Source organism: Microcebus murinus, chromosome 1, assembly GCF_040939455.1.
Source record: "Microcebus murinus isolate Inina chromosome 1, M.murinus_Inina_mat1.0, whole genome shotgun sequence".
Lineage (NCBI taxonomy): Eukaryota > Metazoa > Chordata > Mammalia > Primates > Cheirogaleidae > Microcebus > Microcebus murinus.
Window position 1 is genome coordinate 145,934,215 of NC_134104.1, and position 15,582 is coordinate 145,949,796.

Below are 15,582 nucleotides of genomic sequence, written 5' to 3' on the forward strand. Positions count from 1 at the left end.
AGCTTCCAAATGTCTTCTGGGCTCATCCAGTTCTTTTTTTTTTTCCTAGCCCAGGACCACCCCCATCTCTTCCCTGGGCACCTGCCACAGCCTCCCTCCCATCTGCTTTCCCTGCTTCAGCATTCTTCGCCACTGCACACACACAGCAGCCAGAGTACTTTTTGCAAAAACATATGTCTGAACACATCCCTCTCCTTGAAACCATTCCAACTGCTTCCTATTATTACCCTTCGGATGATGTCTGGTCTCTTTCAAATGGCCCAACACCAACAAACTGTGGGGGAAGTGAGATTTAGGTTTAAAATCTCAGCCCCTATGGCTGCATGACCTTTGTCAAGCTGTAGTCTCCATGGGCTTCAGCTTTCTTAAGTGTGAAAGATATAGAGAGAGTCATTCACAAGCCCTCGATAACAGTTCTCAGTAGGTGGTTAGCCCACGATAACTTTTAACTACAACTATTGGTTGTAGTTAAATATTTTTTCTTATTATTGGTCTTCACTCTTTCCCCTTATTCCATTCATAACACAAAGCCTGAGTTGAATTCCCTATCACATTTGAACAAGATTCTGTTGATAATCCCCAAACACCTCCAAACTCCTTTCCAGGCAACTGCATGGAGTGGTTTCTAGGATTGCTAAAAGACAGGATGCAGCCTGAATGTTCTCTCTTTCTCCTCCCTTTGCATAACTGAGGAAGAGAAGGGGCTAGGGCAGGGAGCAGGTCTCATCCCATCTGGGACAGAACAGAGACAGAGAAGGGACAGGGGCTATTGCAACTGTGTCTTCCTCCATGCAGGCTAGGATCATTTACTATAGCCAGGAAAAGTACTTCCACCACATGCAGCAGGCTGTGGCTGTGGGCTTGGAGAAATATAGCAACGACCCTGTGTTGCAGTTCTTTAAAGCCTATGGAGTCCTCACGGAAGGTAAGTACTTGGCAGCGTTGCTCTTCTGACCCCAGGAGTTATGTTCCCATGGAAACAGTCTTATATCCAGTGGCCGAATTTCCACATTAATCCACAGAAGCCTATGTAATCCCTGTGGTTGACTTTTGAGACCTCAGAGTGCTCACAATCCCTGCTCTGCTGCCTCAGTTTCCCTATCTGTAAAATGAGTGGTTGGAGAGATGGCTGCATGACTGTTGAACTAATTCCAGGCTTGGATGCTGAGAGCTGGTAGTACAGGAAAAGGAAGAGGAAGTGGTAGGTGTGGGTACAGACAGGTATGGTACATGCACAGGGAGAGGAGAGGGGCCCATGCAGGCACGGACTTGCCAACATGCAAGAGGCAGTCCTGGGCTGAGGGCTGGCTGAGCTGCCCATGGCCAATGTTAGTGGACATGGTGGGACAAATGGAATCAGTAGCTCTTGAACACTAGCTGGGAATGCCTTGCCTAAGTTCCTTTTACAGAACTGACCCAGCCAATAATTCTAGCCTCACAAGTATCCCACAAGTACTCATAGATACACTTCTCAGCTAGAAGACCTCCAGCCCCTGGCAACCTGGGCCATGGTAGCAACAACCGTTTCAGGGAGCTCCATTCTTTGGGGAACTCAGGTCATTGGGCACCTTTCAAACCAGTTAGTTTTGTGATTCTGGGTAAAGCCAGGTGGTGGCAAGCCATGAGTCAGCTATGATAGAGATTGCTTGTGTCTGCTACAGAATCTCCTGGCTTCTGGGACTGGAGCCTGAGAGTATAAACACGTGGACTCTATTTGCAGAGCACATCCAGGATGCCATCAGCGACCTGGAGAACATCCAGAATCACCCAGACGTGTCCTTGTGCTCCACCATGGCCCTCATTTATGCTCACAAATGCTGTGAAACCATCGGTGAGTGCAGCCGTGCTCAGCCAGACCTGGCCCCACAGGGGAAAGAAAGCCCCACTCCAGAGACTCAAGGGCTGCCAAAGGAGATGTGTGCACTGGTGACTTTTGCAGATGCTGTTGGCCAGCAAGGAGTGGCTGCTGCTCCCCTCCCCTAGAGGCCTCAGAGAAAGCCCCATGACTGTGCCTGCCTGGTTGAGTGGGAGCAGGCAGAGAGAATGACAGTGGGAGAGGTCCTCCCTCCAGATCCCAAGAGTTGGGGAGACACTCTTCTTTTCTTTTCCAAGACCCTGTCAGAAAAATCAAGCCAATAATTCTACTCCTAATCTCCACCTCTCCAGATTCAGGAAAAGGTTCCCAGAAAGACTGTAAACTGCTATTTCCCCACCCAGCATGAGTTATGGGCCTGAGGCAGAGAATTCAGTTATGGTCTGTTTGCTCAGCACACTGCTGGGCACAGAGAAGAAAAGATATGTCTCAGACAATAAACCTGACTCCAGGCCTGTGCAGCCCCCTGGCATCTCAGGGGCAGGTACTGCTGGTCTTCAGGCCCTGCGGCACGCAGCAGGCTACGTGTGTTGAGAGACACCCACAGTGTCTAGAGGTGGTTCCCTGGGTCCTGGATCGCCCTGCAGAACCAGGGGCACCCTAACTCATCCTCTTCTTCTTCTCTTGGACTTACAGACCGAGAAGCAATCCAGGAGCTAGAGTGCAGCCTGAAGGAATTACGCAGGACAGCCAGTGATACTGCCCTGTACTATGCCAGCCTCTTCCTCTGGCTCGTAGGCCGCCATGACAAGGCCAGAGAGTACGTTGACCGCATACTGAAGGTCTCCTGTGGCTCCAGAGAAGTACCCACCACAAGCGTCATGAGGGTAACAGCTGAAGAAAGTAGTGTCCCAAAACATCGGAGCAGGGTAGCCCATTATGCTCACAAAGGGCCCTGAAACCAGGGGAGGGCCGCACCCAGGCACCGGCAGGACTGGGTCTCACACGTGCCCCACCCACGTTGTCTCAGGGCTTAGCGGAGATTACACGTTGGCATTTGTCCAGCGTCCAATCCGTAGATAGGTTTTCTGTGGCCTGTACTATTTTTTTTTAAAGCCTTTAGTTAGTTGCTGACATTTAGAAATCAGAAGATTTTTTTTTACCTAAGAAGTCCAGATTTTCTAATTCTTTTGAAAATCCAGCTGAGCTGCCACACTGGGCCACTCCCTCCCGTAGTGATCTGCTGGCTATGAGTGGTGGCTCAGCTCACAGGCCTGGGCTAGCAGGACTGATATCAGTGTTCAAGGGTATACAGATTGGTTCTTGGGGGAGGGGATGAAGAAAATCTTACTCTTTATGTATAAAACATAGATATACATACACAGATATGGTATATCTGGGATATTAAAATTTCTTAGAGGCCGGGTACGGTGGCTCACGCCTGTAATCCTAGCACTCTGGGATGCCGAGGCAGGTGGATTGCTCAAGGTCAGGAGTTCGAAACCAGCCTGAGGAAGAACAAGACCCCGTCTCTACTATAAATAAAAAGAAATTCATTGGCCAATAATATATATATAAAAAATTAGCCGGGCATGGTGGCTCATGCCCGTAGTCCCAGCTACTCAGGAGGCTGAGGCAGTAGGATTGCTTGAGCCCAGGAGTTTGAGGTTGCTGTGAGTTAGACTGATGCCACGGCACTCACTCTAGCCTGGGCAACAAAGCGAGACTCTGTCTCAAAAAAAAAAATGTCTTAGAGGGGGAGGAATTGGTTAGAAGGAAATATCAAAAAAGGCTCCTTCGGAGAGCAATACTAGAGAAAGAGAAACGCTGGTCTGGGCCACCGAGGGAAGCTTCAGGGCAGGGGTCTTCCAAGTGTCCTTTCAGCCCTACTCCCAGGCCTAGCCCTCCCCACCTGCCCAGACAGGCTGGAAGGAAGGGCTCCTGCTCACGCACTCAGAGGGCATCCCAGGCTTCGCAGGCAGGCCCAGGCCCCATGTTGGCCTACGGAGGGGAGAGGTCAAGAATGGCCCTGCCTGGGCCCTGTGCTGGCTCCTGACCCCAGAGTAAACAGGCAGGAACAGTAATGGAGAGCCACCTAAGGGGCCTCCTAGGCTGGGTTGTGAAGACTAGTAGTAGGTCAGCAGGTGAAGAGATGGGGGGGGGGTGCTGGGCAGGGCACTCCAGGCAAAGGAACAGTGGGAAACCTGGCCACGAGAGAGAGGACAGGGATGCCCCGGGATCTGCACGTGGTTGTGCCAAGCAGGGCCTCAGGGTGCAGGGTGGCAAAGGGTGGGTCATGAGCAGGCTACGTGGGGGCTGTGCAGGACCAAGGACTTCATCTTTCATCTTGCTCTCTTCCCAGGCCTTTGTGCTCCGAGGCTGGATGGACCTCACCTCAGACAAGCCCCACGTTATGAAGAAAGCCATCAGGTACCTAGAGCAAGGCATTCAGGACACCAAAGATGTGCTGGGGCTGATGGGAAAGGTGAGCAGTGGGGAGGGGACAGACGGGAGCATCGCTGGCTGGGCCACTGGAGCCAGAGGTGCACCAGGTGACCTAGGCCAGACCCTCAGTCTCCAGGTGCCTCATCTTGTAGATGAAGAGCAGAGGCCCAGAGGGGGCTAGCAACCAGCCCAGGTCACACAGCAGCCCAGGGCCCAGTCTACTTCTCACACTCCTTCCTGCTTGCTCTGAGTGTCTGTCTCATTCTGCATGGGGAGCGCTTCTCAGGGCTGCCTTGTCAGTGTCTGTCCCGCCTTGGCTCTCTCAGGCTTTCTTTCTTTGCCTCTTTCTTGGTTTTATTCATTGCTCCTTTCCTCCCTCCCTGCCTCCCTTCCCTCCTTCCTCCCTCCCTCCCTCCCTCCCTCCCTCCCTCCCTCCCTCCCTCCCTCCCTCCCTCCCTCCCTCCCTTCCTTCCTTCCTTCCTTCCTTCCTTCCTTCCTTCCTTCCCTTCTCCTTCCTTCCTTCCTTCCTTCCTTCCTTCCTTCCTTCCTTCCTTCCATTCCACCTCTTTTCACCTGTTAAATTTGCTTAGTGGGCCATAAAAGAAGGAAGGTATATTTTATATGTTCTGTTTGTTCTGACCTTAAGTTTCCTTTTCTCTCATGACCCTTTTCTCTCATGACCCTTTCTCTCATGACGGAAACAATCTTTGAGAGAAAAATCACATTCTCATTCTCTTCTGTCTGTGTTGTTTTTCTTATAAATATGAATACCTACTTATTAAAAAACAGACGTCTAAAACAGTCAAAAGACGAATTACAATGACAGCCTCAGTCCTGCCACTCTACAACAACTCAGGCTAACATTTGAGGGCAGGGTCTTCCAGCCTTTTTGCCGTGCTTGGGTTCAGTGCGTGCCTTTGGTTGGCTTTCTGGGCAGCAGCAGCAGCAATGGAGATTATTGTGAGGAGACTCGTCACGGAGCACATTTGGGGCCCACACCTGTGGGGAGAGAAGGTGGGCTGTGGACAGTCACAGCGAAGGCCTCGGCCAACTGCACAGGGAACGCTGGGGCCGGGACTGCCCTTCAGTGAGTGCCCCTCAGTGCCGAAGCACTGGGTGTGGCTGCTCCAGGGAGGCGTGTGACCTGGTGTGAGGCAGCTCCCTTCAATCACGGTGACCTCAGGAGGGAGACGCCACTGAGCGTCATCAGCTGCCAACTTCTGGGCCTGAAGAAGGGTCACACACAGCAGTCACTAGAGGGTGGGAGATAGAGTTGTTGTGTAATACAGTTTTAACCCTAGGGCATATTGTCATTTAGTTTCTTTTTCTTTGTGCAATATACTGTCATAAGCACATGTCAGTTTGGGCATCTCCATAAAGCCAATCACTCTTGCATGGGCATAATATAATTTAACAACCCAATCCCTGTTATTTAGATATTGGGGTTGTTTCCAGTTATATACTTTTTAAAAGAGTGATGCATTGAACACATTTATACATAAATCTTCATTATTTAGAATAATCCTCTTGTTTTTAATGAGAAGTCTCTTAATAGAGTGTTACTGCAGGTCTGACATAAGCCATCCTTTCAGAGTTCAATTTCAAGTCTTTTGGAAGCATTATGCTCTGGCCCTCAGGGCACCTGTGTCATGGCTCTCCCAGGAGAACCTGGTGGCTGGCGCTGGCCTGCAGAAGCCATGACCCCAGCCTAGTAGGCCCTGACAGGAAACAAAACAACTCCACAGTCTTGCTGTAGCAGGAGTTGCCCACAAACCCTAACTGACGCAGAGTTGCCAAACTGGGTTTCACTGAGCAGTTTCAGTGATGAAATTCAGGAAAGTGAATGGCAAATGAATGAGCAATTTGTGGTATTGGAACATGCCCAGTGACCCCAGTTCATCCCCTTGGAGTGACCCTCGCATAACCTTGCTATATCCCAGACCTACTGAGTTTCCCAAGCTCAAGGCTCAGCTATCTCCCTGGAGGCCCCTGGCCTGCCTGTCTAAGAGCCCAATTCTGTCATCAACCTTGATTTGTCGCTCTGAGTGATGACTCCTTCCTCCAGGATCTGTGAGGGGCTGCTTCCCTTGGCCTGATGGCTCCCTGGCCCAGCCGAGAGGACCCGCAGCACCCACGTGTCAGGTTCTGATCCTGTCTTGTAGAGACCCTGACACTGACGCCCCCACCTCCCTTCATGGGCGCTGAGGGAGGCTCTTCTCTCTGCCTCCCGACAGGCAACGTACTTCATGATACAGCAGAACTACTCAGAGGCCCTGGAGGTGGTTAACCAGATCACTGTGGCCTCAGGGACCTTCCTGCCAGCCTTGGTCCTGAAGATGCGGCTGCTCTTGGCTCGGCAGGACTGGGAGCAGACGGTAGAAGCAGGACACAGGTGAGCCACAGCACAAATGTCCTGCTCCCTCCCTTTCCAAGCCAAGGGTGCCAATACCTAAACTACCATCTTACAAAATGGGGAGGTAGGGAAAAAGACATAAAGGCAAATATTGCCAATAGAGGAGTTATGAATAGTGTTACATTGGGAGGAGGAGGGAAGGGAGGATCGATGGAAGCAAACTAAGTACCCATCGTAAATTGAGGCCAGGAGCTGTGGCCTACAATGGATAAATCAAGAAATAGAGGGATATGCTTGTTAGTACAGTGGTGAGTAAAATAAATATATAAGTTAATTAATTAAAGAAAGAAATAGAGGGGTAGGCGTATTGTGCAGAAGAGATATGCAGGGAACCCTCAAAGAACCCCCAGCAATGGGAGTGACCAGGAGGAAAGCAGCTGCCTCTGAGCAGCAGCAAGAGAGTGAAGGGAGGGTGGGACTAGGGACTTTTGCATTATTCAACTTTTCAAAACTTAAGGTATATACTTTAATAAAAACTTCCAAGGAAGCCAGGCCCGGTGGCCAAGCCTGTAGCTACTTGGGAGGCTGAGGTGGGAGGATTGCTTTGCTTGAGCCCAGGAATTCAAGTCTAGCCTGGACAACATGGTGAGACCCTGTGTGTCAAAAAAAAAAAAAAAAAAAAAAACCCTTCAGGGGGAAAAAGGTCACTGGTGACTTAGAGAGAAGAGATTTAGTAGCAGGCTGGGTACATAAGCTAGAGAGCAGAGAGTTCAGGAGCGACAGGGACATGTGAAAAACAGACACCAAGTGTAATCTTTTTTTTTTTTTTTTTGAGACAGAGTCTCGCTTTGTTGCCCAGGCTAGAGTGAGTGTCATGGCATCAGCCTAGCTCACAGCAACCTCAAACTCCTGGGCTTAAGCAATCCTTCTGCCTCAGCCTCCCAAGTAGCTGGGACTACAGGCATGTGCCATCATGCCCAGCTAATTTTATATATATATGTTAGTTTGGCCAATTAATTTCTTTCTATTAGTTGGCCAATTAATTTCTTTCTATTTATAGTAGAGACGGGGTCTCGCTCTTGCTCAGGCTGGTTTCAAACTCCTGACCTCGAGCAGTCCTCCCACCTCGGCATCCCAGAGTGCTAGGATTACAGGTGTGAGCCACCTCGCCAAGCCCACCAAGTGTAATCTTGAAGCATTTCTAGTAGGAATAGAAACACCTTGAGGAGGGAGGGATGTTTGATGGGAGGCTCTTTGAGGACAAAATCTCCTAGATCCTAGACCCCTGGAGCTTATCTCTCTAAACTCAAACACTTTAACTGTTGTTGTCACAGTAGTTGTAAAATGTAGCATCTTAATTTTCTTCCTAAAAAGAGTTAATGGCCCGTGAGCCATCACTATGAATTGCAGAAATAGTTATGTGGTAATATACAGGGCAGTTCTGGAAAAAAAAAAATACAAACCAACCTCTTCCTTCCCTGTGGAGAGATGCAGAGATGCTCATTCCTCGGATGGTAACTGGTATTTGACTCTTATAGAGAGGTGCCAGGAGCTAATCAAAAGTGCCTCCACCCTGCCCAGCCCACAGGTGCCACACCACATACGCAGTGCCTGTGTGGGCCCTCAGCTTCCCCGTCTTGTAGTGCAGACCTGGCCAGTGTCTTGGCAAGAGCTTGCTTTGGAGGCTTGGCCTTGGGCCAGCCACTTACCTGGCAGCACCTGGCTGAAGGCCGTAAATGGGTGTGTGCATGGCCCCTCCCTGCCCTGACCCTGCCATGCCCACGTGCAGGGAGGCAGTGTTCGGTGCCAGCAAATTGAGTCCAACACCTTGGTGCCTTCCATCGTAGATGCTTTCCCATGAAGTGGGATTCATAGAATTCCCTCATTGTTTTTCAAAACTCTGCTCTAAGGCCAGGCACAGTGGCTTACGCCTGTAATCCTAGCACTCCGGGAGGCCGAGGTGGGAGGATTGCTTGAGCTGAGGAGTTTGAGATCAGCCTGAGTAAGAGTGAGACCCCATCTCTACTGAAAATAGAAAAATTAGCCGGGCATGGTGGTGCATGCCTGTAGTCCCAGCTACTCAGGAGGCTGAGGCAGGAGGATCTCTTGAGCCCAGGAGTTTGAGGTTGCTGTGAGCTAGGCTGATGCCACAACACTCTACTCCTACTCTGAGCAACAGAGTGAGACTCTGTCTCCAAAAAAAATAAAAAAACCTCTGCTCTATATAGTTGTGTTTCTCTTTTCATCCCTAATATTACTTGTTTCTCTTTCTTTCTTGTTTTTCTTAAACAGTATTAAAGTTTGTCTCTCCTATTAGTCTGTTTAAAGAACTAGCTTCGAGTTTTATAGATCCTATTTTATCTTTGTTTTCTAATTTATTAATTTCTGTTCTTAACTTTGTTATGTCCCATCAACTCCTTCATTTGGAGTTATTCTATTGTTATTTTCTAACTCTTGAGTTAGATGCCTGCTCATCCATTCTCAATCTTATTCTATAATGTAAACATTTAAATCTATGATATCCCTCGAAGCACCATTTTAGCAGTATCTATACATTTGGATGTGTAGTGTTTTCAGTATCATTTAGTTCTAAGAATTTTCTAATATCAATCCTGATTCTTCTTTGGTCCTTAAGTTACTTAAAAATGTGTTTTGTTTTGTTTTTAATTTTCAAATGTATGAGGTTCACAGTGCTGTAGGAATCATCAGAAATGGTTAGAACTCTTTGAATGCTGATTGTGCCTAATCCTGCTGGCATTTTGTATGTTAACCAGAGTAGCCCTCTCCATTCCCTGACCAGGCTGAAAAATATTCCTTGACTTTTTCTATTATAAGAAAGAAAATATTGAAAATCTTATAGTATGATCACAAGCTGTGCCTTCGCAATGACACAGGATTGAACCAAGGTTCCCTTTCTATCTTATGGTCACAGGCTGTCCCCAAATGCCTTTCTGGCCACCCCCTAGCCCATGGTACCATGGTTATGTCTAGTTAGTTGGCTTATGAATAGGTTTCTGTGATGAAGACATCCCAAAACACATAACTTAAATAATATAAAATGTTATTCCTCTCTCAGATAAAGTTTGGGTGGTACTTCAGGGCTCAGATGGTGGCTTAACCCTGTGGGGTCGGTCCCAGGCCCCTTCTGTCTTGTTGTCCTACCATTCCTAGGATGTCACTCCTGTGGTCCACATTCCAAACAGCAGGAAGGAGGAAAGAGCAGAAAGGGAAGGCATACTGTTAGAGCACAACTGAACATCACACTCATCACTTTCACTTATATCTTTTTGACCAGACCGTAGTCACATGGCCACACCTAAGCTGCACAGGGAGGCTGGGAAATGTAGTCCTAATTCTGGGCAGCCATGTGCCTAGCTAATTTTGGAATTCTGTTATTGAAAAGAAGAAGGAAAGAATGAATATTAGAAGGCTATCAGAAGTTGCCAATACACTATCCTAGCCTTGTCTATCAATACTCTCAATTCATGTGCCTCCTTTTCCTATTTCAGAATCCTAGAAAAAGATGAAAGCAATATTGATGCCTACCAAATTCTAGCTGTGCATGAGCTTACAAGAGAAGGGAACATGGCTGCAGTAAGTTTTTTTCAAGACTCAGAAGTTGAGCCTTGAAATGGAGGCAAGGAGGAAGTCCTTGTAACCGTGGCCCCCACCCCCAACCCAAAGGCCTTGGCAGGTGCCCCCTGGATCTTGGTTTCCCTTTCCCCACCTACCCCCATATTCCCTACCAAGAAGGGCTGCTGTGGCTTGGCTTTTTGGGTGGCACAGCTTGAGAGTCAGGCAGCTTGGGCAGTAAGGTTGATGCTTGCTCTGCCACATGCTACCTGTGGGAGTCTGGGCAGATGTCTCCACCTGGATAAGCCTCAGGCTCCTCATCTGTAAAATGGACATAATTCCACACAGCTGTGAGGTTGTTATAAGGACTAAATGAGATGAGAATTGGAAAAGTTTGGAACAGTGCCTGGCATACTACAATAATTCAACCAATGTTAACTGACAGTAGAAGTCATAGTAGTGTCTCAGAATTCAGGAAATGCCTGTTTTGTTTTGTTTTTTAGCGAATGGGTGGAATTACTTATCCATTGGCCAGGTAGTACCTGGCCCCAGACTTGTCCCTAAGCCTTGTAATTTTCCAAAGAAACCTAAAATTGCCCTCAAGTGCAGTCAGAAACACCTAGAATTCTTCATGAAACCTCAATGCCCAGACAGGTTCCCATTTTCAAAAAGGCCAAACCATTGCCTTCTGCATAAACAAAACACATGGCCTTTGTGGAGAGTATGGCAAATCAAGAGTCTCTAAGGGGTCATGGTGGAAAGAGGAAGCTTCTGGTTCCTTCTGTGTAGCCATGAGACTGCGGGTTTGTGGTAGGGTGAGGTGAAGGGAATAGTCTGTATTTGGGTGGAATCCTTGAAAAGGGCCCAACACTGTCTCTGGATAGTAACAAGAAAACAAGCCGGTCTTCAGCTCCCTGTGCCCCTAGAGCCCTGGGCAGCACTTCCTGGGGCCTGGCCTGAGGGTTAATCCCAGGGGCAGAGTTAGCATTTAATGCCCCTCCTTCACCCCCACCTCAAACCCTGAGACCTATTCTCTGCCCCACCTGGCTGCCTAGTTCTAATCTTGCTGGTGCTTACTAACAGAGTGGACCCTCACCATCTAGGGTTGCTCTTTTGTCACTTTATAGCTGGAAGCTAAGAACTCCCTACTCCAATGGGAAAGAATCCAGGCTTTGGCATCAGTTAGTCACCTGGCTGCCTGGGTGACCTCAGACCAATTGCCTAACCCTTCTGACCTCTCCTCTGCTGTACTGGAAAGTTGACAGTTACACGGACTTAACAGGGCTGTTGGGAGGGCTCACTAGAAAGACAGAGAGGCACCAATGTGGTGACTCATATCAAAGTGGAGCAGAGGCTTCTGGGCCAACACAGGCAGTTTGCTGCTGGCCTGGCGGGCCACGGTGCAGACACAGCGAGGGCTGGCTCCTGGCACTGCCTGGGCGAGTCTAGAAAGGCAGCTCCTCTTCACAAACTCAGGAACAGTGGAGTAGTGTCAGCTCTGGGTGAATAATGTTCCCCAAAGCTCCACCTACAGGGCTTTGCAGTAATTCTGATGCCTGGGCCACCCCAGTCCAGTTAAATCCAAACCTCTGGGGGTGGTGCCCAGGCATCGGTATTTTAAAATCCCTCCCACCGATGCTAATGTGCAGCCAGGTTGAGAATAACGGCCCAACTCTGGCTTTGCATGTTGCCTTCAACGTTATCTGTTTTCTCCCTGCAGGCTGCCGATCACGTTAGAAATCTGATTAAGGCACTAGAAATGAGAGAGCCTCAAAATCCAAGCCTCCATCTTAAAAAAATTCTTGTGATTAGCAGACTGGTAAGCAGATTCTTTCCCAGCTTCTGAAACGATGCTTCTCTCTGCATTCCTCACGGGAGACCCTGCTCCCCCAGGAAGCCCCCTGAGCACCCTGCCCCTCCCCTTCTAGCCCAAGTTTGGCTTTCAGGCTGGTGACCCACACCCTGTGGCCCCCACCTGCCTCTGGCTGATAACTGTGACATGTGGGCTCTGTGTCCTTGCCCTAGGTGCCCCTCAGAGATGCTATGAAGATCAGGGAGTTGGGGTCTGAAAGTGCTTTTGGAGTGGGCGGTGCTGTATTTGGGGACAGCAGAGCCATGCCCAGCTGTGGCCTAGGGTGCCAGGCTACCCAGTTCCTTTTGCTTTTTTTTATAGAAGTAACCTGGGCAGGCTTGCCTGCCTAGGTCTCTTTGACATCAAGGAAGGTCACAATAGACTAGGTTGCTAAAGAATCTGTCTGTGTCAGACCGACCCTTCAGCCCCAAAGCAAGATTTACTAGAAGGAATCGCCATAAGAATGAGGGCAGCTCTGGGACCTCAGGGACCAGAACTGCGGAGTTGCATGCCACCAAGACACCATCTCTCCCTCCTTGTGTGTCTCTCGGCCTTGTTGTCCACACATGGCAGGGATCGCGGCTGATGGCAGCCCTCAGGGCCACTTCTCGTCAGGGGACACAACTTCTCTCACTTTGAAAAACCTCTTGCTTCAAATTTTGAAAACCTCTCGGTGACTCCTTGGACCAGTTACTGTGGCCAGACAGGGGATAGGCCCCTCAAAGGACCCTGTGGCTGGAGGCAGAATCCCCAGAGGTGGCCAGTGGGAAGTTCTTTGGGAGTTAGACAGCTCCACAGACCCAGCTGCCTAGGCACAGGGTGCCTCCTGGGCTCTCCTGAGCCTACCACGCCCAAATTGCCCCCCATTCCTGACAAGGCCTCGCTCAGACAGGTTGGACTGGCTGTTCTCCCCCCATTCCCATACGCCTGTTTCTTGCAGTGTGGCAGGCACCAGGCAGTTCTGCAGCAAGTGTGCAACTTCATCGAGCGCATCTTCATGGCCACACCGTCCTACACCTGTGCAGCCACGGAACTGGGCTATCTCTATGTCCTGCGGAACCAAGTAAAGGAGGCCTCCCTGTGGTACTCGGAGGGCGTGAAACTGAACCAGAACCAGAACAGAACGGCTGCTATGACAGGTCTATGCAGGCTGGGCAGGTAGGGGTGGGAGGCTGGGTGTTGGTAGCCAAGCGGGGTGGCTTTCATGGGTCCAGAAGAGAGGCAATGGGAAGCACTCTCTCTGAAAGGTGTGTGAGTTTGGAGGTACAGTGTATGATGGGGTGCCTTTTTGGAAATCCACAAGAATAGATGTAAGAGGCACAGGAATGCTCAGAGGTGTGATCAAAGCCACTCTGGCCCAGGCACAGAGGCTCACACCTATAATCCTAGCACTTTGGGAGGCTGAGGTGGGAGGATCACTCGAGACCAGGAGTTCGAGACCAGCCTAAGCAACACAGCGAACCTCCATCTCTACAAAAAATAGAAGAATTAGCTGGGCATGGTGGTGCTGAGGCAGGAGGATCACTTGAGCCCAGGAGTTTGAAGTTGCAGTGAGCTATGATGATGCCACCGCACTCTAGCCTGGGCAACAGAGCGAGACCCTGTTTTGTGTTTCAAAAAAAAAAAGTACTATGATCTCTGTCGGACCCCTGATGTCTACTTTCTGATTTTGCTGGAAGACTCACAGCCTCAACCTTATACTCCTCGGAGGCCCTGCCTCTTCCCAGTCCCCACAGGTGAATGTTGGAAATGTTCCCCAACTCCACACACACACAGCCTCTGGACTCCCCTCTGTCGACCTTCCTTCTGCAGGTCCCTGAGTGGAAAGCCACCAGAAAGAGTAATGTTGAGAGTTTTAGTTCCCCTATCTGTCCAGATGCTCTTTTTTTTTTTATCCTTTCTATAAATGTCAAATGAATTTTCTAGAGCTCCATTTTCATCGTACAATTTTTTTTTTTTTAAAGCTCCACAGTCTCTGGTGAATACCGAAGTGACAGTGTTTAGTTTGGGTTGAGGAAGTTGTGTGGTCCAGTGCTCAGGGTAGGCTGGTTCTTGTCCTGGCTCTGAGGAGCTGTGTGTTTGGGGGCAAGTCACTTCTCTTTTCTAAACTCCAGGCTCCTCATCGGTACAGCGCAGCTGTCAGAGTGGTTGACCTTGACTGGTTCAGCCTTCAGCATGTCAGGCTGACCTCCTCCAATCCATGCCTCTGCTCCACCACACCGAAATCCCATGAAAATGATGAAAGACATTTTTAAAAGGCAGTGAGTCCATTGCAGCCCTAGAAACAGGGAAAAGTGCCTTCAGTATGACCAGAAACTTTGAAGAATTTCACATTTCTAGGAGATATAAGGCAAATGGTATCAAATACATGGAAATTCCAAGCAGCTAGAAACCCATAAGCCAATGTAGGCAGAGATGGGTCAGTGAAAGAAATGAGTAGACCAGCTTTTCCCAAAGAGCTACAGAAAAAACAAAAACCGAAAACCCAAGCTCAGGGTCACCAGAGGCTAAGTGAAGAAGCGTGCGTGCCATGGAGCAATGAGCGAGATAGAGGAGGATTATTGGAACCTTGCCCAGACCAGAGACTAGAATCCAGGAGGCTGTTATTGGGCACTGGGGCAGGAGGGAGAGGAGCAGAGTCCCAGATGACTTCCCATCGTCACCAGGGACTTCAAGGACAAAAAGACCGGGCTGCTTGGCACATGCTTCCACCAGGCTGAGTCCTGCCCCACTTCCTCCAAGGGAGGGCCCCAGCGGTCAGCCAGAGGGAAGCCCAGTGGTCAGAATGCCTGTCCTGCCCATGTACGTCCCAGAGTCACCATATTATCTGGTCTGTCTGGGAAAATCAGCGACCTTAACAATGTGGGACATCTGCCCGGCTGTTAATACTCATCAGTCTAGTCCTTTGTCTATAAATCTGCTAGCAGTGTGAAAGGGCAGCCGGGTTGAACATGCAAAGCAGTGGCCCTCTGAGGAGGGAAGTTAAGGTCGGATACAGAAGAGAGTTTTCCCCCTGAAACACCTTCAGTGTTTGGAGAGGCTGTTATGTCAATGAGTGAATAATATGCTATCATGAAAAAGGTACAGAGAACAAAGACGAGTTGGTGAAAATTTAAAACGGTACTGTAAGGTAAAAATTCCATAAGATAGGTCAAACAGTGGGGTGGATAGAATTGAAAACCAAGCTGGTGATTAGGAAGACAGTCAGGAATAAATGCACCAAAATAGCCAAGAAATATCTGTAAAAGAATAGTAAGGGCAGAGATTTTATTTTCCTCCCAACATCAAAACATCATAAAACCACAGTGATTAAGTCAGCTTAAGGCCAGTGCTGGCTGCAGTAAACAAATAGGCCTTAGTGCAAATTGATAGGCTGTTCAATAACTACTCGTTAGGCACCTGGTTATCCATTATGAAAAACATAAAAGTAAGTCCCCATCTCCACTATACTCAAAAATAAATTCCAAGTGACTTAAGTATTTAAACATAAAAGTTAAATAGGACTTGGGTTTCTCTGGGGATTCTAAGCCTAACTGCAAACTCAGA

General features: G+C 49.0%; 1 protein-coding gene across 2 annotated transcripts in view; it reads left to right on the forward strand.

Moving 5' to 3' along the window:
* TTC21A (tetratricopeptide repeat domain 21A) overlaps positions 1 to 15,582 on the forward strand; it is a 32,891-nt gene that overhangs the window by 672 nt on the left and 16,637 nt on the right. Inside the window, exons 2-9 of one of the 2 annotated variants that reach the window (XM_020285420.2) lie at positions 796 to 925; positions 1,721 to 1,831; positions 2,510 to 2,700; positions 4,176 to 4,298; positions 6,493 to 6,650; positions 10,121 to 10,205; positions 11,905 to 12,003; positions 12,977 to 13,175. In XM_020285420.2, coding sequence (XP_020141009.2) covers positions 796 to 925; positions 1,721 to 1,831; positions 2,510 to 2,700; positions 4,176 to 4,298; positions 6,493 to 6,650; positions 10,121 to 10,205; positions 11,905 to 12,003; positions 12,977 to 13,175 — 1,096 coding nt within the window. Of the gene's footprint in view, positions 1 to 795; positions 926 to 1,720; positions 1,832 to 2,509; positions 2,701 to 4,175; positions 4,299 to 6,492; positions 6,651 to 10,120; positions 10,206 to 11,904; positions 12,004 to 12,976; positions 13,176 to 15,582 lie in introns of those variants that run through there. The other variant, XM_020285425.2, reaches the window with a different exon arrangement.